This window comes from Hypanus sabinus, chromosome 9 (assembly GCF_030144855.1).
Source record: "Hypanus sabinus isolate sHypSab1 chromosome 9, sHypSab1.hap1, whole genome shotgun sequence".
Classification (NCBI taxonomy): Eukaryota; Metazoa; Chordata; class Chondrichthyes; order Myliobatiformes; family Dasyatidae; genus Hypanus; species Hypanus sabinus.
The window spans coordinates 113,114,216-113,139,885 of NC_082714.1; the positions used below are offsets into that span (position 1 = coordinate 113,114,216).

The window sequence follows — 25,670 nt, forward strand, 5'->3', positions numbered from 1 at the left end:
AGACCACATTCTACCAGAATGTCATCGAGAGTGTCCTGACCAGCTCGATCACTGTCTGCTACGGGAATTGCAAGGCCCTGTAACATTTTGTGGGGCTACCGAGTGAATCATCAGGGTTTCTCTCCACCCCTCCCCACCGTCCCCATCCAGGATATATATGAAGTGCTGCATATGCAGACCCCTCCTATCTATCCTGCAATCTCTTTGCCCTTCTACTGTCAGTCAAAAGTACTGCAGTATAAGAACAAGGACTGTTAGGCTGGGCAACCGCTCCTTCCCTCCCTCCAGTAGTTTTATGAAGGCAAGGAGAAGAATAGCGAGAGTCCACGGCTCCTGTGATGTGCTTAGTTGCGTCCATGAGTCTGCATTTTCTTGAGGCTAAGGATGGAGCAGCTGCCACAGATACCCAGAAAGTGTGAAAAAACAGCCTTAAAACAATCAAGTCTTGCTGCTTATGTTGGCAATGGAGCCAAATAAAATCGTAGGAGATACCCACCTACTGAGTGTGGAGAGGAATAAACCAACTCCCTCCAACTCTCAGCTCCATGCACTGATGCCTTTCTGGTTAACCAGTTGCTTAGTTGGTTTCCATAACCAATCTTGTCAACTGTTACGCCCACTCCCATTTTATTCTGAAATCTGACTAGCCTGGGAATAATAGACCCACTGTAAGTCTTTTCACTGTACTTTCGTACACATGATAGCCAGTAATAATCTTTTCATAATCCTTCTTGTAAATTTAATTACTGCAGAGTTAAATGACCAGAGTCATACAACAATAGTCAAAGTCCTTTCAAAGTTTAAAGTTCAAATTAACTTGAAAGTCCATCTTCTTGTTATAGGGAGTCATTCAACTTATAACAGCATCCTTGAAGAAGCTGTCCTTGAGCTTCTGGTTCATGGTTTTGTACCTTCTACGAAATGGGAGAGGAGAGGAGAGAGAATGGCCCAGGGTCAGTGGGGCCTTTGATTATGCTGACTGTTTTACCAAGAAGATGGACTTTAAGTAATGATTTCCCAAGTTCATTTGAGGACATCTGTGGCAAACTCTTGGTCTCTTCCCTGTGGAGTTTAAATTACTAACAGCAAAGGTAGAGGTGAGTTGCTGGTGCTTACCATCGCAGACACGATCCTACTGACGTAAGTGGGATCACCTCGTTTGGAGCAGTCTTCCTTTGGGTTTTCCAGGCACTGGTTGCTGTTGTCCAAGACTTTCAGGCAAATATCCAAAATACGATCTTCAAACTGAAAGTAAAATTCAATAATAAAATACATGGCGCCTGTCTATTTTACATGGTGAAGTCTGGCCGATGAGCCTGACCTATCTTCCAATAAAAGTATGGTTCATATTCTTTACTGAGACTCCACACCAATGTTGAGGAGTGGATTCCATACAGAATGGCTTCAATCTTTGATCATATGTCATATCCTTGTCCACTTATTAGCAGAAATATATCCCTCTGCATTTGACTCAGTGCCATGTTGTTGCTCAGCTTCGTGTCAACAGCACACTGAAATAAATTACACTTGGTCTTCTCAACCAAATCATTGACAGAGATTCCAAACAGTTGGGCCCCAGCACTGATTCCAACTGACCTTACTCTTCACACCTGGTGACCCAGTGATCCCACTGGCCTCCTTCAATGGTTCCTAGCAGACCACACTGATTTCCAACAGATCCTACTGGAACCTTGGCACTCAGCCCAGTAAAACCCACTGGCCCTCTAGACTGATTATCAGCAGACCCTACTGGTCACAGCTGGGGACTGCAGTGCTGATCCCAGCAGACCCCACTAGCTCCTGCACTGATTTCCAGCATACTCTACTTGTCAGAGCTGGAGAGTCCCTCTCCGATCTCAGCAGATCCCTGGTCACTGATGTCCAATCTGCTCTTCCCGTGTATTCTTATTGCTGATGTTCTGGGTGGGACCTAATCCTTATTCCACAGTCTGTCATGCCTTCTACCATGCACCTTGCTTCTTTAATGTATCTTTGGTTGCTATTTTACAGAAGGCCATTTGAAATTTTGAATAGATAACTCCTGATGGTTTACATTCATCTGCTAATTATTCCCTTAAAGAACTTCACACAGATTTGAGTGTGGTCAGAAAACTCTTATAAATGGACATTGTCTCCCCACATTTCTCGACATTTTCAAGGTCCTTGAAAAATAGATTATTTCCTCTCTCGTAGTCCTTTCTCTCTTATTGTTGTCAGGCTAGTGGTCTACAATTCCCTATTGTATTCCTACCCTTTTACATAGAACATAGAAATCTACAGCACATTATAGTCCCTTCAGCCCACAATGTTATGCCGCCCACGTAACCTACTCTAGAAACTGCCTAGAATTTCCCAACGCACAGCTCTCTATTTTTCTAAGCTCCATGTACCAATCTAAGGGTCTCATAAAATATCTGATTGTATCTGTCTCTACCACCATCACTGGCAGTGCATTCCATGCACCCACCAATCTCTGTGTGAAAAACTTACCCCTGACATTCCCCTTGTATCTACTTCCACACACCCTAAAACTGTGCCCTCTCCTGTTAGCCAGTTCAGTTCTGGGAAAAAGCCTCTGGCTATCCACACAATCAACGTCTCTCATCACCTTATGCACCTCAGTCAGGTCACCTCTCATCCTCTGTCGCTCCAAGGAGAAAAGGCTAAGTTCAATCAACTTCTTCTCATAAGGCATGCTCCCCCATCCAGGCAGCATCCTTGTAAATCTCCTCTGCACTCTGTCTATGGTATCCACATTCTTCCTGTAGTGAGGTGACCGGAACTGAACACAGTATTCCACGTCTGGTCTAACTAAGGTTTTATTAAACTTTAACATTACCTCACAGCTCTTGAACTCAACCCCATGGTTGATGAAGGCCATCACAGAACACACATTTGTAACACTGTCAACCTGCACAGCAGCTTTGAGTGTATTATGGACATGGACCTCAAGGTCTCACTGATCCTCCACACTGCCAAGAGTCTTATCATTAGTACTATATTCTGTCTTCAAATTTGACACACTGAAATGATCCACTTCACACTTACCTGGGTTGAAATCCATCTGCCACTTCTCAGCCCAGTTCTACATCCTATTGATGTTCTGTTGTAAACTCTGACAATCTTCCAGACTATCCACAAAACCCGCAACTGTTGTGTCATCAGCAAACTTACTAACTCACTCTTATACTTCCTCATCCAGGTCATTTACAAAAAATCACAAAGAGGAGGGGTCCCAGAATAGATCCCTGAGGACACCACTGGTCACCGACCTCCATGCAGAATACAAACCATCTACAACCACCCTTTGCCTTCTGTGGGCAAGTCAATTCTGGATCCACAAAGCAATGTCTCTTTGGATCCCATGCCTTCTTACTTTCTGAATCAGCCTTGCATGGCAAACCTTATCAAATGCCTTGCTGAAATCCATATACACTACATCTACTGCTCTTCCTTCATCAATGTGTTTAGTCACATCCTCAAAGAATTCAATCAGGCTTGTAAGGCACAACTTGCCCTTGACAAAGCCATGCTGACTACACTTAATCAGATTATGTCTCTCCAAATGTTCATAAATCCTGCCTCTCAGGATCTTCCCCAATAACTTGCCCACCACTGAAGTCAGACTCATTGGTCTATAGCTTCCTGGGTTATCTCTACTCCTTTCCTTGAACAAGGGAACAACATTTGCAAACTTCCAATCCTTTGATACTTCTCCCATCCCTATTGATAATGCTAAGATCATTGCCAGAGGCTCAGCAATCTCCTCCCTCACTTCCCATCGTAGCCTAGGGTATATCCCGGCAACTTATCTAACTTATATCTTTCAAAAACTCCATCACATCTTCTTTTATAACATTTATACGCTCAAGCATTTCAGTCTGCAGTAAATCATCCCCACAATTGGCAAGGTCCTTTTCACTGGAGAATACTGAAGCAAAGTATCCATTAAGTACCTCTGCTACCTCCTCCAGCTCCATGCACTCCTCCACTCTCACTCCTGATTGGTCCTATTCCCACACGGCTCATCCTCTTGCTCTTCACATACTTGTAGAATGTCTTGGAGATTTCATCAGCAGTGGAGCTATGTTTGATATTTTCTAATACAGAATACAGCATGGAAACAGACTCTTCAGCCTAACTCATCTATGCTGACTGTGTTGATCAGTGAGCTAGTCCCACTTGCCCACATTTAGCCCAGACCTCTTCTATCCATATACATAGCTAATGGCTTAAGAAAGCCATTTGGTATTTTGTGCAGCAGGCAATCAGCAGTCTGAAGTATGAGAAGCTGAATAGTAGCTCACTCAGGTTCACCAACTGAGTACATAGGCCTTGATTCATGGCAGTTCGGTGCTTTGCACAATGGCCAATCAATGATCAGGATTGGTTGACAAGAACAAACTAAAATGGCAAGCGGAGTGCCTTTGTTGGAGTGGACAGCATTAGAGAGAAAATTTTGAGGCTTCAGCTCTTCAAGGCATTACCGAGGAGACACTTGAATGAGAGAAGGTGAAAAAGCTGGAGGTAGAATTTATTTTCCAGTTTATTTATTGCTTCCTTCTTTATATTTGCACAGTTAGAACAGCAGGGATGCCAGACTGGATAGTTGAATATTCCTCTTGTGAGATGTGCAAAGGCAGGGAGACAGCTAATGTCACTGACGACTACAATTTATGAGAAGTGCATCCAGCTGCAGCTTCTAATAATCTGTGTTACGAAGTTGGATCACTCAGGATATATGGAGAGGTAGTTACACACAAGATGCAGGACACAGGAAATTGGATGGCAGTCAGGAAAGGGAAAGGTAGAATAACCTTGTGGCCACCTCCCTGAACAATAAGTTTACTACTTTGGATACTGTTGGGGAGGATGACCCAGCAGAAGAGATTTGCAGCAGACAGGTTTTTAGCAGAGAGTCTGGCTCGGTGACTCAGAAGGGAAGGGGGGAGAACAGGCAAGAAGTGGTGACAGGAAAATCATTATTTAGAGCAGAGGTCGGCAACCTGCGGCTCCAGAGCCACATGCGGCTCTTTGATCTCTGTGATGCGGCTCCCCGTGGTTTGTTAGCTTTTGAAATGTAATTCGAAATTTGAAGATTATGGTGATCTTGTACAATATGAAAACTTTGCGGAGACACCGTTTCCTGGCACATCCGAACAATTAGCCACCGTTCCGACTAAGGGAGATAGCCTACGGGGGTTTGTGAGTACGTGTCTTTTGGAGCATCCGCGCCCACGGGGACGGGTTGAGGGAGGCTTTAAAGCAAGGCTGTTTAGTTCGAATAAAGTTACCTTTGACTGCAGTCTTTATTTTAGCGCTGCGTGTAGCGCTACACCGCTACAACGTGTTTTTTATCGCTATTAATATACATCACAACTGCCAATGCCTGACACCCGCCAGTGCGCGCTTTCTTTTAATTCTTCGATCCAAGGTAGGCTACCTATGTAGTAACCTTCAACCCAACGTCTTTTTTTCGGAGTTCAAAATGTTTTTGTTGCATGCAGAAATGTAATTTCGTTTTCTCTGCAGGAGTTCATCAATTTCAAAAATGCAACACATTATAGTTTGTTTATACATAGCATAAAGGCAAAAAAAACCCGTTGTATGCAGTGTTATTTCATTTTGTGGCTCCCAGTGTTTTCTTTTCTGTGGGAAATGGGTCCATATTGGCTCTTTTAGTGGTAAACGTTGCCGACCCCTGATTTAGAGGAACAGCAAAGAGGCTCTGTGGACAAAAACAAGATTTCCTGATGGGATGTTGCCTCCTGGGAGCCAGGGCCCAGGACATCTCGATCGACTACATCATTCTTAAGTGGGAGGGTGAGCATGGGTAGGATGCGTGATGAGGTGAGCTCAGGGAGTTAGGTGCTAAGTTAAAGGGCAGGACCTCCAAAGTTGTGATCTCAGAAATGCTACCCTTGCCGTGTGCTAGTAAGGCTAGAAACAGGCAGATCATACAGTTTAACATGTGGCTTAGGAGTTGATGTAGGAAGGAATGCATCAGCTTTTTGGACCATTGAGCTCTCTTATAGGGAATATAAGACCTGTACAGAAGGCACAGCTTGCACCTGAACTGGAAGGGTACTAATATTCTAGCAGAAAGGTTTGCTCATGATGTATGGTGAAATTTAAACTAGAGTTGTAGAGGGATGTTAACCAGAGTGTCAGAACAGATAGTTGTGAGTTGGGAAAACAGATGTTGTTAGACCGCAAATGAAGTCAGGAATTAAAAGGTTGAGTGTGGTGTGACTTATATCCTCAGCTATGTATCTTTCTATGCAAGAAGTATGGTAGAAGAGGCAGATGAGCTTAGGGCATGAATCGACATTGTGAGTTGTAATATTGTCGCCACTAGTGCGATTTAATTTCAGGAGCGGCAGGACTAACAGCACAATATTCCGTTGATTTAGATGCAAAAGAGCAGGAGAGATTAAATGAGAAGGGCGGCATTATTAATGAGGAAAAACTCACAGCAATGCTCAGTCAGAACAGACTGAAGAACTCACCTAGTGAGGCTTTATGGGTGGAATTGAGGAATATGAAAGGTATGAGCATGTTAATAGGACTATATTATAGACCACTCAACTGTCTGTGGGATTTAGAAGGACTAACTTGGAGAGAGATCCAGGATATTGCAACAAAACTTAAGGGTGTGATAGTAGATGATTTTATCTATTGGCTGGGAATCCCATACTGTAAAAGGACAAGATGGGATAGGGTTTGTCAAATGTGTTCAGAAAGGTCTCCTTAATCAGTACAAAGAAGTTCCAACAAGAGAGTGTGTGATACTGGACCTGCTATTAGGCACGGTCCAGTATGACAGTGCAGGTGGAAGAAGTTTGTGTGGGGGAACACTTTGCATCTTTTTGATCACATTGCCATTAATGTCAATGTAAATATGGAAAAAAGATAGGTCTGGTCCACGGGTTGAGATTCTAAATTGGAGAAAGGCTAATTTCGATGGTATCAAAGAGGATCTGGCAAGTATGGATTGGGACAGATTCTTTTCTGGCAAAGGCTTGCTTCATAACTGGAAGCCTTAACAAGTGCAAATTTGAGAGTACAAGGCTTGTATATGCCTGTCAGAATAAAGGGTAAAGATTTTACTCTTTCTGTGCATTGGGTGTTTGATGGTCTTTTTTTTAAATGCTTCTTTCATTTTTTTTTTTGTTTTCTGGTAGCCTGTGAGGTGAAAAGTCTTAAGTCTATACAGTCAGCCCTCCTTATCTGCGAGGGATTGGTTCCGGGACCCCTCGCGGATACCAAAATTCAACCTGTCTCAATTCAGTGGATCTTAGGACCCAGCGGAACCCCAGACCTTATTTAACCTGTCTCAGTGTGGTGAACATTAGGACCCGGTGGTGGAGCTCTGAATCTGCAGTGTTTCTGTTCACGGGAATAGTCACGATCATGATTGAAAATAAAGTGGAAATAATAAAGCGATCAGAAAGAGGGTGAAATGCCATTGGTCACTGGAAAAGTGTTAGGTGACGTTGGTCAACCATCGGAACAATTCTAAAGGATAAAGTGAGAAAGGCTCTGCCCCGATGAAAGCTACAATTATTACTAAGCAACGCAGTGGTTTAATTATTGGGTTTTGGGGTTTTGGGTTTTTGATCCTCCACATCAACCTGGCACGGATGGAGAGCGCACTCAGGAGTGGTCTGTCGTGAGTCCCGGGAACTTCCGTACCCGAGCCCAGTGCTGAAACATATGTTCTTAAGTGTTTTATATGCATTGAAAGGTAAAATATATACTATATACCAAGACAAACGTTTGACTAACCGACGCTAAATAATACCAGATGTATCTGTTCTGACTTACTTAGTAAGAGAACTTCCGATTTCTTTCGATCCCAATCCACAATAACCCATATACATCCTCCCGTATATTTTAAATCATCTCTAGATTACTTATAATACCTAATACAATGTAAATGCTATGTAAAATAGTTGTTATACTGTATTGTTTAAGGAATAATGACAAGAAAAAAAAAAGTCTGTACATGTTCGAACAACAAGTGCTGGAAGAGCACTTCCGGGTTTTCGCGATTCATGGTTGATTGAATACGCGCATGCAGAATTCGCGGATAAAGAGGGCAGACTAATGTACACATACTTAGACAATAAATGTAGATTGAATTTTGAACTTTGATTGCAGGGCATAAAATTGGTCCTCTTGAAGATCAGAATGATAATCCATGTGTGGAGCCAAAAAAGATGAGGGAGAGTTTACAAGAGGTGATTGATAAGTTTGTGGCCTAAGGTAGAAGGATTTTAGAAAACCTAGCACATTTATTTTTCAACATTGTCCCCTCCTACATTTATACAACTTAGTTCAGCGGTTGTGGAGCATATGGATCTTGGACCTCCAGCAAGTGTCCACAGCAGGAGTGATTGATATGTTGTGGCCTAAGGTAGAAGGAGATGAGTTATACAGCTCTCGTTACATGCACATGCAGTTCAACACTTTGAGTGATTACGCAGAAAGTTTGAAGTTAATAACTAATCTTCTTCTACCTTAGGCCATGAACTTATAAATCACCCCGATGAGTTATTAACTTCAAACTTTCTGCATAACCACTCAAAGAGTTGAACTGTATATGTACTCGCTGGAATTCAGAAGGATGAGGAGTGATTTCATTGAAACCTTTTGAATGGTGAAAGGCTTAGACAGAGTAGATGTAAGATAGATGTTTCCCATGGTGGGAGAGTCTAGGACAAAAGGCCACAGCCTCGAGATAGAGGGGTATCCATTTAAAGCAGAGATGCGGAGAAATTTCTTTAGCCAGAGGGTGGTGGATTTGTGGAATTTTTTTACCACAGGCAGCTATGGAGGCCTGTTTGTTGGGTGTATTTAAGGCAGAGATTGATAAATTCTTGATTGGCGAAGGCTTCAAAGGTTATGAGGAGAAGGCTGAAGAGTGGGCCTGAAGAAGGCAAAAAAATGATCAGCCATGATTGAATGGTGGAACTGACTCAATGGGCCAACTGGCCTAATTCTGCACCTATGTTTTATGGTCTTATGGTAGGGGTATGGAGGGCTATGGTCTGGGTGCAGGTCAATGGGATTAGACCATTTGAATGATACAGCACAGACTAGATGGGGCAAAGAGCCTGTATTTTTCTATGATTCTATGACTCTAAATGTTGCTAATGTGTCCTGGTAAACCAATATTTCTGGCAGCTAATTCCAAATTCACACCATCCTTTGCATGAAGAAGCTGCCTCACGGACCCTTTTAAATTACTCACCTCTAATCTTAGACATCTTATCTTAAACATCTTAAACATCTAATCTTAATCATCTTTTGTTTTTAGCACCTCCTCCTTGGGAAAAAGACTTTCACCATGTCTATGCCCCTCATGATCTCATATGCTTCTATCAGGTCACCATTTGATCTCATAGATTCCAGGAAATAAGGCCTGAGTCTACACAACCTCTCCTCGTGACTCAAGCTCCCCAAATCCAGAGAATGTTCCAATAAATCTTTTCTGTACGCTTTCTAGAAAGGTGTGGGGGGAGGGGGTTAATGCAGTGACAAGCTGGAAGGTGATAAGTAGAAGAGGTAAAGGGATCTGATTGGAGAGGGCAGTGGACCATGGGAGAAAGGGAAGGAGGAGGGAAACCGCAGAGTGGTGATGGACAGGTGAGGAGAAGAGCAGGGAAAACCAGAATGGGGAATGGAAAAGGGAGAAGCGGGGGGAAGAAATTACTGTAAGTTAGAGAAATCGATTTTCATGCTGTTTGGTTAAAGGCTACCCAGATGGAAAATGAGGTGTTGCTCCTCCAACTTGAGTGTGGCCTCATCATAGCAGCAGAGGAAGCCATAGAGTGACATGTCTGAATGGGAATGGGAAGTAGAATTAAAATGAGTGGCCGCCAGGAAAGCCTGCCTTTTCTGGCAGTCAAAGCGTAGGTGCTCAGAGAGGTGGTCCCCCAATCTATGTTGGGTCTCATTAATGTCGAGGATTCATTTCCACTCATCTATGTACAAATTGTTTAAATATTAGATTTGCTGATATCATCTAATCTGTCCCAGCAGGTTCAACCTCATGCCCTCATAACTTGCTCTATTACTGTATGAGTCTGCTCCCAAATGGAACTGCATTATTTTCAGTCATCCAAAGAACCAGGATATGACAAACTGTTACAGTCGCAGACCACAGGAGCCCATACACCTCCTTGATATTGCAGATATTATCTCTGAATATAATCATACTGTATCCTCCCTAAAGAAACTTCTCCTATAGACCATCCTAACTGACAGGCCTCTAATCCTGAGACTATTTAAGTGTTGTGTTCTGCATGTCACAGATCCAGCATTGTTCATTTTATTTCACTTTCCTTTCCTGATTCATCTCTCTCAATTCACACCACTTCCAGCCAGTTCAGTTGTGTTCTACAAGAATTCATCATCATCTCTTGGATGGCCCCAACATTATTTTTAGGCAGGCATTTTCAGGTCCTAACTCATCATCTCATCAGTACCCTCCCTCTGTTTTCTTCACAGCTACCCCTCTTCTTTGTACTTTAAACCTCATATCTTTCCTTTCTTGGTTCTGATGAAGGATGGTTGGCCTGAATTGTTTCTGTCACCGCAGACCCTGCCCAACCTGCTGAGTATTCCCAAAACTTTCATTTGTTCTCTTTTCAGATATTGAAAACCTGAAAATATAAATAACAATGTCTCCATTTTCTATTTTTATTTCAGGTTTCCAGCATCTGCAGTTTTTCCCCAGCTTTTTTGATTTCCAAAGCTTGTTCTAAATCATTAAATGAGAGGATACAGCCTCATAGCAGTTACTGCATCAATTTCTCTTGGAGACTCAATATGATCACCTCCCATCCTAAACTTGTCTTGTTCAAAAGATATCACTCCTTATCAAAATGCTCACCTGGCGAGCCTACACTTTATAAACCCCGAGACGTGTACCCCAGACCAAACCTACATAAAGTACCACAGAGATGGTCTCATCTAAATACTATATTTCAGTTACCTTTATTAATCCTATTCTTCATCTCTTTTCCAGTGAAAGTTCAATTTCCATTTGTGTTCTTAATTGCCTGCCATAGTTGTCCATTGCCTTTCTACTTCTCATGAATCAATTCACCAACATCCATTGGAATGTCCGATTTATTACTGTTCCTCTCTATTTTTCTCCCAAAATTAATAACCTGACTAGAAAATCATCAATTAAACATAAATTATACACAGTTTTTATAAGAAAGAACAAAAGTAGGACAAAAAATAACAGAGCCATTTTAGAGCAAAGTGATCAAAACAGTCATAGTGTTGTTAACTGGTGATTAGGATTGTGTCGGGTGGTTCAACAACTGAATGGTTGATGGGAAGAGGTATAATTGTACCTGTTCATCTGCGTGTGTGTGTGTTCACATTTATTTGTGTCTGCACACTGTGTCAGTGCAACCCCTAATTCTGCTTCTTCACTCAGCACCTTCCACTCATACTGGTAAAGCCTCCATTACCTGTCCAAAATTCCAGCCTCTTGATTCAATGTATTTACTCGATCCCAGAAATATCAGCCCCAGATCATTCAGCACATATTCCTTGCACTGATCTTCAGAAGGCAGGAAGACAGAGTCATCTGCAATATGAATAAAACCAGAGGGATTAACCACTTAACACATACAGAATGTCCACACACCTCCTTCCATCTATGCCTGTGTAACATGGTTGTTTATTACTGAGGTTGAGCCCCAGTCTCAGCCCCCTACTTTACTGTTTATTGTTTATAAACTCACGACTGCATGGACAGATTTGGATCTAACTCCACCTACAAGTTTGCAGCTACCACCACAGGAGTGGGCTGTATCTCAAATAATGATGTGTCAGAGTACAGGAAGGAGTTAGAGAGTGTAGTGCAACAACCTTTCCCTTAATGTCAATAAGAGAGCTTCTGTAAGAAGCTATTGAGCACATAAATCTTTAGTCTGTTCAACTGTAGAATGATCAAGAAAATCATGAGAGAGGTGTATTTGTGTGTTTCTGTGTCTGTGTGTGAGTTTACATGTGTGTGTGCCTGTGTTTGTGCACATCTGGTAGTATATGTGTACGTGCATGTTTGTATGTGTATTATTTGTGTGCATCTGCATCTGCAGGTGTGTACTTGTGGATGTGGGTGTGTTTGCATATGCATACACTCTGTGGCCACTTTATTATGTACAGTATTCCTGTTCCCAATAAAATGACTACAGAATGTACGTTTGTGGTCTTCTGCTGCTGAAGCCTATCCTTCATGCTCTTCCACACGTAATGTGTGGTTATTTGAGTTACTGTCGCCTTCCTGTCAGCATGAACCAGTCTGGCCATTCTCCTCTGGCCTCTCTCATTAACAAGGTTTTAACCCATAGAACTGCCCCTCACTGGATGTTTTTTGATTCTTGCACCATTCTCTGTGAACAGAGGGACTTCGTAGTGCAAATGCATAGATCACTGTAGGCAGCATCACAGGTAGACAGGGAGGTGAAGAAGGCATTTAGTGTGCTGATCTTCATCAGTCAGAGCACTAAGCATACGAGCTGTGAAGTTATCTTGTAGTTATAAAAGATGTTGCTGGGTCCACACCTAGAGTATTATGTACAGGTTTGGTCACCCTGTTATAAGAAAAACATTAGTGAACTAGAAAGAGTACAGAAAATATTTACCAGGGTGTTGGCTGGACTGGGAGAGCTGAGTCACAAAGAGAGGTTGTGTGGGCTGGAACCCTATACCCTTGAGTGCAGGAGATTGAAAGAGGTATAGATACGGTGAATGCACACAGCCCTTTTTTTCCCAGGGAGTTGGTGCAAGAGGACATAGGTTTAAAATCTGAGGTGGGATATGTAAATGGGGCATCGGGGCAGATGAGACTAGCTCACTAGGCTACTCAGTCAGCATGGACAAGATAGACAGATGGCCCTGCTTCCCTGTTATATGACTGATGCCTTTGGAAGGTATTGACATAGTTCCATTGTTGAAGAAAGGTGGAAGGAACACAACAAGGGCAGCTTCTTCACGCAAAGGGTGGTGCATATCCAGAGGGAGCAGCTAGAAGTAGTGGTGAAGGCAAGCACATTAGCAACATCTAAAAGCCATCCAGATGGTACATGGACAGAACTGGTTCAGAGGGAGATGCAGGCAGATGGGAATAATTCACTCGGCAACACTATGTTCTCTTTATCTTACACTCAATACCTTGACTGAGAGTACAATTGTTTTAGATTGACTGATCTTTCAGATTATCATTTTGATACATTTTATCCATGTTTGTACCTGAGCACCAGGGGTTGAAGAGGAGGATGAATTCTCCCAGTTGAAACTGTCTGGAATGACCCTGTGTCGTGCACACCATCTTCAGGGAGAAGCGTCCGATCTTACTGGTGGGCGGTGAACACATGGACAAGGTTAGCTGGCTTCCGACATTTTTTTCTGGGACAGCGTTCCACGAGTTTGAAGACAATGAACTTGAAAGTTGAAACTCAACTTTATCGGATGCCCCCAAAGACTCCAAAACTGGAATAAAAAAGAATTACCGAAAACCAAAGATGAATTAGACTGTTACTCCAAATTACAGCAAGAAAGCTCATCAATTAATTGTTCAAAATTAATAACCAAGCTAGTCCATCTACCAATTAATTATAGGCACAAGACGTACTGCAGATGCTAGTACAGAAATGAGAGCTATGAGAGTCCTGATGAAGGGTCTCGGCCCGAAACGTCAACTACAGATTCCTATCCATCGATGCTGTCTAACCTGCCAATCTCCTCCAGCATATTGTGTGTATTGCTCCCAACTAATTACAGTAAATATTAAACATATGTCATCATTTTGTATGCTTGTTGTTCTCTTGGAATTGTGTGAGTGTCATGGTACCACAGTGGTTAGTGTGGCACTATATTATAGTACCAGCTACCCAGGTTCATCTCTGCCACTATCCATAAGGATACATTCTTCCCCTGACCATGTAGGTTTCCTTCCACATTCAAAAGATGTATGTGTTAGTAGGTTAATTGGTCACATGGCTGTAATTGGGTAGCGTGGAATTTTTAACTCTAAATAAAAATATATATTTTTCTTTCTTTCTCATGCTTTTTTTTTCACTCCATTTCTTAACTTTTATCCAATTGCTCAGCAACCACGGTTTTGGTTCATTGCCACGGTGATGGAGTTCACATTCACATTTGGTTTATTGTCATTTAAAAACCACAAATGCAATGCAGTTAAAAAATAAGACAATGTTACTCCAGAATGATATCAACAAAGCATATGACAAAACAGACTACACCAGAAAATCCACATAATGTTTGGTAATCCCCAATCCAGAGTCCGGAGAGGCTGCTGCGTATTAATATCACGCTACCATCTTAGTCCGTTCCCCAGAAAGGAGCTCCAAATCCACCAGACAAAACAAGACCAAAAACTTAAGCTACAAGACCTACACAAAACCACGTAGTTACAACATATAGTTACAACAGTGCAAACAATACCATAATTTGATTTAAAAAAACAGACCATAGGCACGGTAAAAATAGTCCAAATATGTTAAAAGACTATAAGTTTGAAAGAAACCTCAACACAGTTTCCACAAGTTCTTTGTTATGTGAGAAAGGACCACCCATCTAATCAAAATTTCGGCCATTCAGTTATTGGTGAAACATCTTTATCATGTACAGTATCTGTAAAGTTTCCCCTGGTATACCAATATGGCTCATGTTCTCACCCCTTGTAGTAGCCACTGTAAATTCAATGGCCACTTTATAAGCAACTTCCTATACCTAAGAAAGTGGCAATTGAGTTCATGCTCGTTATCTTCTACTGCTGTAGCCCATCCACTTCAAGGATCAACTTGTGTGTTCATCGATACTCTTCCACACACCACTATTGTAATGCGTGGTTATTTGAGTTACTGTCAATTTGAACTGGTCTAGCCATTCTCCTGCAACCTCTTTCATTAACAAGCTGTTTTCAACTACAGAATTGCTGCTCACTGAATGTTTTTTTTTGATTTTTGCATCATTCTCTGTAAATTCTAGAGACTGTTGTGTGTGAAAGCCCCAGGAGATCAGCAGTTTCTGTAATACTCAGAACACCCTGTCTGGCACCAACTATCACTCCATGGTCAAAGTCACTTACAACACATTTCTTCCCCATTCTGATGTTTGGTCTGAAAAACAACTGGATTTCTTGACCATGTCTGCTTGCTTCTATGTATTGAGTTGTTGCCACATGTTTAGTTGATTAGATATTTGCATTAATAAGCAAGTGTACCCAATAAAGTGGGCACTGAGTGTATATCATAGAACCTCTCTTAGTAGAGAAGGTGGATTGACACAGTGCTGGTGCACCAAGTTTGACTGTTTTCAATGTAGAACCAATGCATTATCATGTACTTCATACAGAGTGGTCCAGTCAGAGGTCAGTTTCGACTCATTGAGAGCACTTCTGTCAAATCAAAGAGCAGCTTTAAGCACCATAAAATTGCTTGTATAAAACTTTAGGGGACTGCTCCAACGTCTCTTGGAGTTACAACTAAAGGTATCTCTATACTCTCAGGAAGATCAGCATCACTGAAATACCTGCTGGGGAGCAATTTGCCAGCAGATTCTAGGCAGTAGAGATCTGTCTGTTGATCCTGCACTGGTTTTGACCTTGTTCCTGATCTGGAGCTCATTCATCTGAATGGAGAGGAAGGATTGCAAGGCAGAAGGGCAGTTTACTGTTTTCTTTTAAGCACAATTGAGTTTGCTTTAAAATTTCCAACTATTAAAATATGTTCTACATACATTCTGTAATCTGTAATGGAGACGAGCATGGATTTGCCATCCATGATCATACCTCAACATAGCATCCATGCCCAGCAATGGCCATGCCAGTATTCTCTCTGCAAGCTGGTGCTGGCAACCAGTGGCAACGCTTTGCAGGTAACTCACAAAACTACTAGATACTCTAATAGATTTACTTCTTCTGAACTGCGATCGCTGCAGACCACAGCCTGTAATTTCCCTTTAAGGGAAATACTTTTGAATTGACTAAACTAACTGTTGTTTTTACAATTTCCTAGGGGACTCAGCAAAATTAATCTCTCGAGAGGGCCAGTACAGCCATCTCTGGTGGTGGACACTGCATCAAAGCCTGATAGTGGAAGATAAACCCAAGTTTGGTTCCATTACTCCCTGCTGATTAAAGCGTTGAGCAAGATTAAATTGTCAACACTGAAAGCAGAAAACAAGGAGTTGTTCAGTGATATCTGCCTGTGTTTGACTGGCCTACCTCTCTTCTTGCTACTGCTGTTGGGATAGAAGTGCAGGAATCTTGGGTCCCATGCCAGCAGGTTTGAGAGCAGTTGTTGCTCTGCGCCATTGGGCTCATGGACGGGCTTCATTTGCCTCAGCGCTGAACTGTCTTCACTGCTGCGAGCTCTGCAGTTCCTGCTCCATGTGTTTTTTGTTTACTTTTTTTTAACTATTTGTGTGATTTGTCCTCTTTAGCACTCTGGACATGTGGCAGTCTTTGTTGTGTGTGTTGTTTTCGTGAATTATATTGTGTTTCCTTGTTTTGTGGCTGCCTGCAAGAAGATTAATCTCAAGGTTGTGTATGATATACATATTTGATAATAAATTTGAACTTTGTTTGTAACAAAAGAATATGACACATGTTTTTTTTTACTGCAAACATTTTTGGGCCAGTTAACATAAGAAACCTGTGAACACGCATTGATTGAGTCATACTTCTGGTTTGCTGACATAGAAACTACTAAAATATAAAACTAAATGTACTACAAGGTGCTAGAAGTTACAGACTAACATGTGATTTTACACATACACATAAGCAAGCATAAAGAAAGGTTAAACCACATGGAAAAAACACATAAAAACAAAAATCTAGACTCTAATCCAGCAGGTCCAGAAGTGACTGTTTAGTATGGGAATGCATAACACCCTTTGTAGGGCTTAATGTTGTTAGATCCGGGGGTGATAATGGGTACAAGCTCCCATTATCAATTAAATGTTTCCAATGGTGTGCAGCTCAAATAGTCTTGGACAACCAAGTCCAGCTCCTAGCCTTCACATGTGGCTTACCTACTAAGCCCAGTGGAACTATTTCTACTAACAGGAGAAGGGGAAAAGATGAGTTACTGGTGCCTTAAAACCCGTCACTTCAGCCATATGGTGCTTGTCAGCTATAGTTGGCATCTCATCTAGGAGAACGGAAACTCTGATCTCAAACCTCAGCTGCCTTGTGGCTAGACCCACTTATGAGGAAGGCTTCGGTGTAAACGCTGAGGGACTAATTTGGAGCTGGAGTCTCGAAGGCATTTCTACGTTGAGTTCAAAGCTGACTGGCAACTCCAGTGATGCTTCTAGTATCAAACTATATCGGTCTCTGCCATTCCTTTGGGTTCATCAGATGAGTGGGGAGGGGGAGCTTGCTACATGGGCAACAGCTTGCTCTACATATTGTACTGCCCAGGCTTGTGTACCTAGACAGCTAGGATGCAATATCCATGGTCAACTCTGACCAACGAAGGCCTCCACTCCACTCTAACAGAAATACTAATCGATCAAATCGAATGGGCCAAATGTTCAGTATGTTCTGAGGCAGGTAACCTGGAACCAAGGCCCATGCTTTATACTGAAGCTCAAGAAGAAATCCAAGGATTTCACTAAGTATTAGTACACCTGAACATTAGCAGCATTTATTTAGATGAGGTTGACTTGATCCATTGGCAGCTCTGAAAATTAAAACCACTTATTTAGTCAATAAAAATATTTAACCACAGGGATTCCAGTAAAGAACTTAATGAACTTTTCAAGATGAAAGATGTTGTTTATACCACTGACTGAGATGCTAAGAGTTTAATGCTTCTGCATAATCACAGAGAGGGTGTTTTATTTGAAGACTGCCTGCACAGGAAGCTTTGGGTGCTGATTTGATGCTTTATGTATTTTTATATTCTAACATCATGCAGAATTTACAGTACTGAGCAGGTCACTACAATTACCCCCCTTCAAGTAACAAACACCTACCCCAAGTGGGTGCTAATGTTCTGCTTAACAAGGGATGACCTGATAACAGTACAATTTTAAGATCAAGAGGGCATAGACAGGGCGAAAGCACAGTCTTTTTCCCAGGGAGGGGGTGCTGAATTCAAGAGAGCACAGGTTTAAGTTCAGGGGTGAGAGATTTAAAATGATTGGAACTGGTTTTGGTTTATTACCGCCACGTGTAATGAGATGCAGTGAAGAACAGTGCTCTTATACTGTTCATACAGATCAATTCATTGCACAGTTCATCGAGGTAAAACAATAACAGAATGCAGGATAAAGTGCACCAGCTACAGAGAACGTCTAGTGCAGGGAGACAGAAGGTTGCAAGATCATAACGAGGTAGACTGCGAGGTCAGGAGTCCATCGGCAAGGACAGTTTTCTCACGCACAGGGTGGTCTGTATTTGGAATGAGCTGCCAGAAATAGTGGTTGAGGCAGGCACATTGGCAGCATTTAAAAGCTTTGAAGGTAAGTATTTGATAAACACAAGAGATTCTGCAAATGCTGGAAATCTTGAATAACACACACAAAATGCTGGAGCAACTCAGAAGATCAAAGCAGCATCAGTCCTGATGAAAGGTCTCAGCCCAAAACATTGACTGTTTACACCCCTCCATAGATGCTGCTTCATCTGCTGAGTTCCTTCAAAATTTGTGTATGTGTAGTTAAGTACATGGATAGAAGAGGGTTAGAGGTCCAAGGGCCAAACAGGGGCAGGTGAAACTAACCACTGGGTGATGCATTTAGCATGGAGAAGTTAGGCGGAACGTCTTGTTTCCCTGTCAAGTAACTCAATAACTCTATGACAACTAATCCTTTTGTCTCCCACATCACTAAAATTCTTCCGTAACACTTGTTCTTCTTTCCTTCCCTCTGTTCTTTTTTCCACTTATCGACATCTGTATCATTCCCTGCATTCTCCATGTGGGAATAAGTTTCCAAAACTTTCCACTGATCTCTCTGGATAAAGAAGTTTCTGTTGAATTTTCTGATAATGATTTCCTTATAAATGGTTCCTACTTTTGGACTCACAGAATCATCTCCTCCACAGCTACCCAGTGAATACCTCTGTAACGTTAAGAAACACCATCACAGCTTTTGCTTTTTTCCTTTGTAAAGAGCATCAGAAGGATCTAATGGTCACAATATCCCATTTCTTTTGCTCCAGATTCCTGTGTCTCTCACTTCTGAAATTGTTCTTGGAAACCTTTCAAAGTTCAATTTTTTTTTAATCGAAGTATGTGCATGCTACTATATACGACACTGAGATTAATTTTCTTGCAGGCATTCACAATAGAACAAAGAATTACAATGAAGTAAATGAAAACCTACTCATGAACAAAGAGTGACAAGCAGCCATTGTGAAAAGAGACAAACCATGCAAATACAGAAATGATAATAATAAATAGATTGATAGATCATAGTGAGAACTTGAGTTGTGAGTCCTTGAAGGGGAGTCCATAGGTTATGAAATCAGCTCAGTGTTGAGGTGAATGAAGTTGTCCACATCCTCCATAGCTCCTGTCTACAGAAGTTCACTCATCCTCTGATCACTCTTGTTTAAAATTGGCCCTTGACCATGGAGATGAACTACAGTTTTCAAGAGCTTTTATCACCAGTTTATGACAGTTTTGTAAGTCTCAACTTTTCAACTGAATACTGTGAAATGAAAACCAAACCAAGACAGCTGAAAATCTGAAATAAAAACTGAAAATACTGAAAGCCGGCCATATCTATGGAAAGAGAAACAGAAAGTATGCTTCAAGTAAAAGATCCTGAGTCAGAACTAGGAAAGAGATGATAAAAAGTTATTTTTAAGGTGCAGACAAGTTGTCTGGGGGCATGGGGGCAAATAGGATGCTTGTGATAGGGTGAATTTGGATTTGCCAGTGGGATGAGCTGTAGGAATCACCTGGACAGATAAAACTCAACTATTGGGGAGAAATACATGTCATCACAAATCTTAGGAGGAACAGAATTAATCCTCATCTCAGGCTGAAGTGGTCAACCTCTTATCCGGAGACAACTCCCTCAATTCCTGACTCTCCAATATGAAACAATACAAAGCACCTACCCTGACAAAGCAGCACTTTATTTATTCTGAACATCCTCATTTAGGTAGATAGATAAAGGTAGATTAGCTTTATTTGTCACATGTACATCAGAATATAGAAACACACAGTGAAATGTGTCATTTGTGTCAATGATCAACACAGTCCAAGTATTGTGCTGGGGCAGCCCGCAAGTGTCACCATGTTTCTAGGCACCAACATAGCATGCCCATAACCTTATAACCCTAGCCTTTACAACTTTGGAATGTGTAAATGTACTGGGAGCACCAGATAGAGTTGATGCCACCAGTGGGTTCACAGGTGAAGTGTTGCCTCACCTGCAAGTACTGTTTGAATGGTAGTGAGGGAGAAGGTGTATGGGCAGAAGTAGCACTTCTTCCAGTTCCAAGGATCAGTACCAGGAGGGAGATCAGTGGGGAGGGACAAGTGGATAAGTCCATCTTGTATTACCCACAGCCTTTCATATGGCACATGTTGAAGTGTCTTATATCTATGATCGTGACGAACATAATTTCTCTTTCAACAAAGCATGTTGTTTCTGCCTACTTATGCTACACTTTTTCAATGACATTTCTTCTGTGGTAATAATAATGTGACAATAATGTATTTTAAGATTAGTACATCAGAGTGGATTGGGACATATGAATGAGGTCAATGCATTCTTGAAAGCAATTCTGAAATAAACATGAATCAGAGAAAAATAAACCACAAACTACAGACAAACTTCCAAAGATTCTACAATTCATGTTCTCTGTACTATTCACTTATTTAATTATTTATCTGTAAAAATTGTTTTCTTTTCAACTTGGTTGTTTGTCAGTGTTTATGTATAGTTTGTTTCACAAGTTCTATTGTATTTCTTTATTTTCCTGTAAATGTCTCAAGAAAATGACTCTCAGTGTAGTGTATCGTGACATATAAGTACTTTGACAATAAGTTTACTTTGACTTTGACTTGAAATAAATGGTGACACACAGGCAGAAGTCCAAGTCCAGAACAACTTTTTTATTGTACTCCAAACACTGAACACAAAGTGTGCTAAAGGTACTTTATGTAATTACATCATTACGTCAGACCAGCCTCTTAAAGTGAACCCCAACTCAATGTTGCTGGCTGCGAATTTCCACCAATTATATTACCCTACAGGCTAAGTGACCACTGTAAACTGCACCTAGTGGGTGGGTGAGTGGTATAATCTGGGGGGCATTGAGGAGAATAAAACTGAAATCAGCAACAGGATGAGTGTCACTCTGTTTGCTGGTTGTCATGGTTTCTTGAGTCAAAGAGCCTCTTTTTCGTTCCAGGTGCTCCAGTTTCCTCCTACATATCAAAGATGTCTACTTAGGGTTGGTGAGTTGTGAGCATGCTATGTTGGTCCCAGAAGTGTGGTGACACATGCAGGCTGCCCCATACAATCCTTGCTGATTATTGGAATCAAGTTTAATATCACTACTTAATATAGTGAAGTTCATTGTTTTGGGGCAGGAGTACATTTACATAACTGTAAAAACTGTAAATTACAACAATAAGTATATACAGTGCCTATAAAAAGTATTCACCCCCCTTGGAAGTTTTCATGTTTTATTGCTTTACAACATTGAATCCCAGTGGATTTAATTTGGCTTTTTTGACACTCATCAACAGAAAAGAATCGTTCACGTCAAAGTGAAACAAATTTCTATAAATTTCTATAAACTCAAATTAATTGATTGCATAATTACTCACCCCCACCAAGTCAGTATTTAGTAGATGCAGTTTTGGCTGCAATTACAACCTTGTGTGGATAGCTTTCTATCAGCTTTTCACATCTGGGTACTACAATTCGTCTTTACCAAACTGCTCAAGCTCTTTTAGTTTGCATGGGGATCGTGAGTGAACAGCCCTTTTCAAGTCCAGTCATAAATTCTCAATTGGATTGAGATCTGGAATCTGACTTGGCCACTCCAAGACATTAACCTTGCTGTTTTTAAGCTATTCCTATGTAGCTTTGCCTTTATGCTTGGGGTCATTGTCTTGTAGGAAAACAAATCTTCTCCTAAGTCACAGTTCTCTTGCAGACTGCATCAGGCTTTCCTCCAGGATTTCAATGTATTTTGCTGCATTCATTTTACTCTCTATTTTCACAAGCTTTCCAGGGTCTGTAATCGTGAAGCGTGATGCAGCCACTACCATACTTCATGGTAGGGTTAGTGTGTTTTTGATGATGTGCAGTGTTTACCTAATGCCAAACAGTGTTTAGTCTGATGGCCAAAAAGTTCAATTTTGGTTTCATCAGACCATAGAACTTTCTTCCAGCTGACTTCAGAGTCTTCCACATACATCCGGCAAACTGTAGCCAAGATTTCATGCGAGTTTTTTTCAACAGTGGCTTTCTCTTTACAACTGGCGAAGCACCTGGGCAACAGTTGATGTAAGCTCAGTCTCTCCCATCTCAGCCACTGAAGCTTGTAGCATCCGTTGTCATAGGTCCCTTGGTGGCCTCCCTCACTGGTCCCCTTCTTGCACGGTCACTCAGTTTTTGACGATGACCTGCTCTAAGCAGCTGTACATATTCTTTCTATTACTTGATGACTGACTTAACTGTACTCCAAGAGATATTAAATGACTTGGAAATTTTCTTGTATCCATCTCCTGACTTGTGCTTTTCAATAACCTTTTCATTGAGTTGCTCGGAGTGTTCTTTTGTCTTGATGGTGCAACTTTTTGCCAAGATTCTGACTCACCAACAGTTGGACGTTCCAGATACAGGTGTATATTTACTACAATCAATTGAAACACCTTGACAACACACAGGTCTCCAAAAACAGATCTCCATATAACTAATTAATGTGACTTCTAAGACCAACTGGCTGCACCAATAATGATTTGGTGTGTTATATTAAAGCGGACTTTTTAACATCGTAAACCAGTAGGTTGTTGTCATGTCTCCCGCTCGCTGTGAAAATGGGGGGGACACCTCCATCTCCCTTACTAGGGAGAGAGAGAACCTGTGGTTTGTCGAATGCCAAATGAATTGCAATAGTCTTTGGGGTAACTGCAAGGTCTGTGTCTTTGCTATCACTTAGCTCATGCTTGTGCTCAGCAGTGGGTGTGCTTATTTTTGCTGGAGGGGAGAGGGTATCGTTGCCTTGCTGCTGCTTATGCGCAGGAGGGGAGAGTTGGGGGTGGGGGACTTTGGAGTTCTCACGTTTAACTGTCGTTCATTTTTTGGGGCACTTCTCTGTTTTCGTGGATGTTTTGTGAAGAAAAGGCATTTCAGGATGTACATTGTATACATTTCTCTGATATTGAATTGTACCCTTGAACTTTGGAACCTTTGAAATACTTATACTGTTACGTACCCCGTAACTGGGTGTCTGACCAGCAGAGAAAGGAGAATCCGTTGGAGTCTGGTGTTACCAAACTAAAGGTGCTTATCAGTAAACTAAACAATACAATATCAAAAATGCAAATATACATATAAAACAAGTTAGCAGTAATAAACCTAAAAGTGTAGGAATAATAATATTCAATAATGAACAAGCTCTAGCAATGTCTACGGGTAAATGAACTGTCATAGGAAAGTATAGAGTTCAGTTCATAAATGCTGAAGTAGTTATGGTTGTTATGTTAAAATCTTTGGAGAGAGAGAGAGAGAGCTAGCAAGATGTAACAGCAACAGCTGCGGCAGGCAAACCTTTTGTGGCTCTCTTAATCCGTCGTGTCATTGTGGCCATTCAGTTATGACCCCTCTGGTCTTCAGCTAGACCATTCTTCTGTGATGGACTCATCACTCTGGCATGAGTGGACACATACACACAAGTCCCCACCAGCCCTGCTATAACACTGTGAGTTTAACTGACCGATCTCCTGGTTCGGTCTCCAAAGCCCCCACCTTTCTGTGGGTTCCCAACACTCAGTCAGTGTCCACTGGTGTGTCTGAAGGGTGTCTCTCCAGACCTGTATTTTATCCCCACTCACGGGTTCTCAGCTATCCATCAACTCTGAATGACTGTGTCCATCAAATCAGGCCAGTCCTGCTATCTCCTGAGGAATGTTAATGAGCAAAGTCCTTGTAGTGGAAGGTAAATAATCCAGGAAGAGACAAAATACAGTAAATCAACAGTCCCTCTCCCCCCTCTTATCTGCAGCAAATGTTCTTGCCTGTGTTTTATCTCTCTCTCATGCGTAGCATACCAACAGTAATAGTTCGTGGTTCTCAGGAGGGGGGTTGGGAATGGTTAACTCTGCACCCCATTGACCATCAGGTCTGTTCATCACTCATGACAATACAATCAATTATTTTGAGTTTTATATTTGTAATTAATTCAGATCACTTTGTAGAGATCTGTTTCCACTTTGACATAAAAGAATCATTTCCATTGATCAGTGTCAAAAAAGCCAACTTAAATCCTCTGTGATTACATTCGGCTCTCCGTATCCGCAGGGGATTGGTTCTGAGACCCCCCCCCCCCCCCCGTGGATACCAAAATTTGCGGATGCTCAAGTTCCTTATTTAACCTGGCTCAGTGCGGTGGTCCTTAGGACCCAGCGGAACCCCAGACTCTATTTAACAAGCTCAGTGCAGTGGACGTTAGGACCTGGTGGTGTAGCTTTGAATCCGCAGTGTTTCTGTTCATGAAAATAATCACGATCACGATTGAAAAGAAGCTGAAAGTAATAAAGCGATGGGAAAGATGTGAAACACCATCGGTCATCGGAAAAGCGTTAGGGTACAGTCGGTCAACGATCGGAACAATTTTAATGGAGCATGTGAAAGGCCCTGATGAAAGCTACAATTATTACTAAGCAACACAGTGGTTTAATTATTGAAATACGTATGTTTCTTAAGTGTTTTATGTGCATAGAAAGGTAACATATGTACTATATACTAAGAAAAAAGTTTGACTAACTGACGCTAAATAATACAGGACGTACCTGTTCCAACTGCAAATCTGACTAAAAGATGGACTCAGGAATGGAACTCGTTCATAACCCGGGGACTGCATATACTTTTAAGTCATTTCTAGATTACTTATGATACCAAATATAATGTAAATGCTATGTAAATAGTTGTTATACTGTATTGTTTAGGGAATAATGACAAGAAAAAATAGTTTGTACATGGTCAAATAACAAGTGCTGGAGAGAGAACTTCTGGGTTTTCCCGATCCATGGTTGGTTGAATCTGCGCATAAGGAGGGTCGACTGTAATGTTACAAAACAATAAAACAAGAAAACTTCTACGGAAGGTGAATAAATTTTATAGGCACTGTACAAAGAAATACATAAGTTAAGTAAACAGTGCAAAAAGAGAGGGAAATAAGTAGTGAGGTAGTGCTCATGGGTTCTTTGCCCATTCAGAAATCTGATGGCAGAGGGGAAGTAGATGTTCCTGAAATGACTCATATGTTTTGATGTACATGTGACAAATAAAGTTTAGGTTTTTCTTATCTTTCTGTGCTGTACATCTCCATAACTCTATGAAATACCTGACATATTTAAGATGGACTGTTAACTTAATTTTTGCTCCTGATTTTAAATTTGCAAACAGAGAACTATCAG

General features: G+C 41.4%; 1 protein-coding gene across 1 annotated transcript in view; it reads right to left on the reverse strand.

The window, feature by feature from the left end:
- Positions 1 to 25,670, reverse strand: part of LOC132399737 (protein-glutamine gamma-glutamyltransferase 2-like) — a 54,549-nt gene that overhangs the window by 24,585 nt on the left and 4,294 nt on the right. The window contains exons 3-5 of the mRNA XM_059980437.1: positions 13,279 to 13,518; positions 11,493 to 11,611; positions 1,117 to 1,245 (exon numbers count right to left, since the gene is read on the reverse strand). Of these exons, the coding sequence (XP_059836420.1) occupies positions 1,117 to 1,245; positions 11,493 to 11,611; positions 13,279 to 13,518 (488 nt within the window). The remainder of the gene's footprint in view (positions 1 to 1,116; positions 1,246 to 11,492; positions 11,612 to 13,278; positions 13,519 to 25,670) is intronic.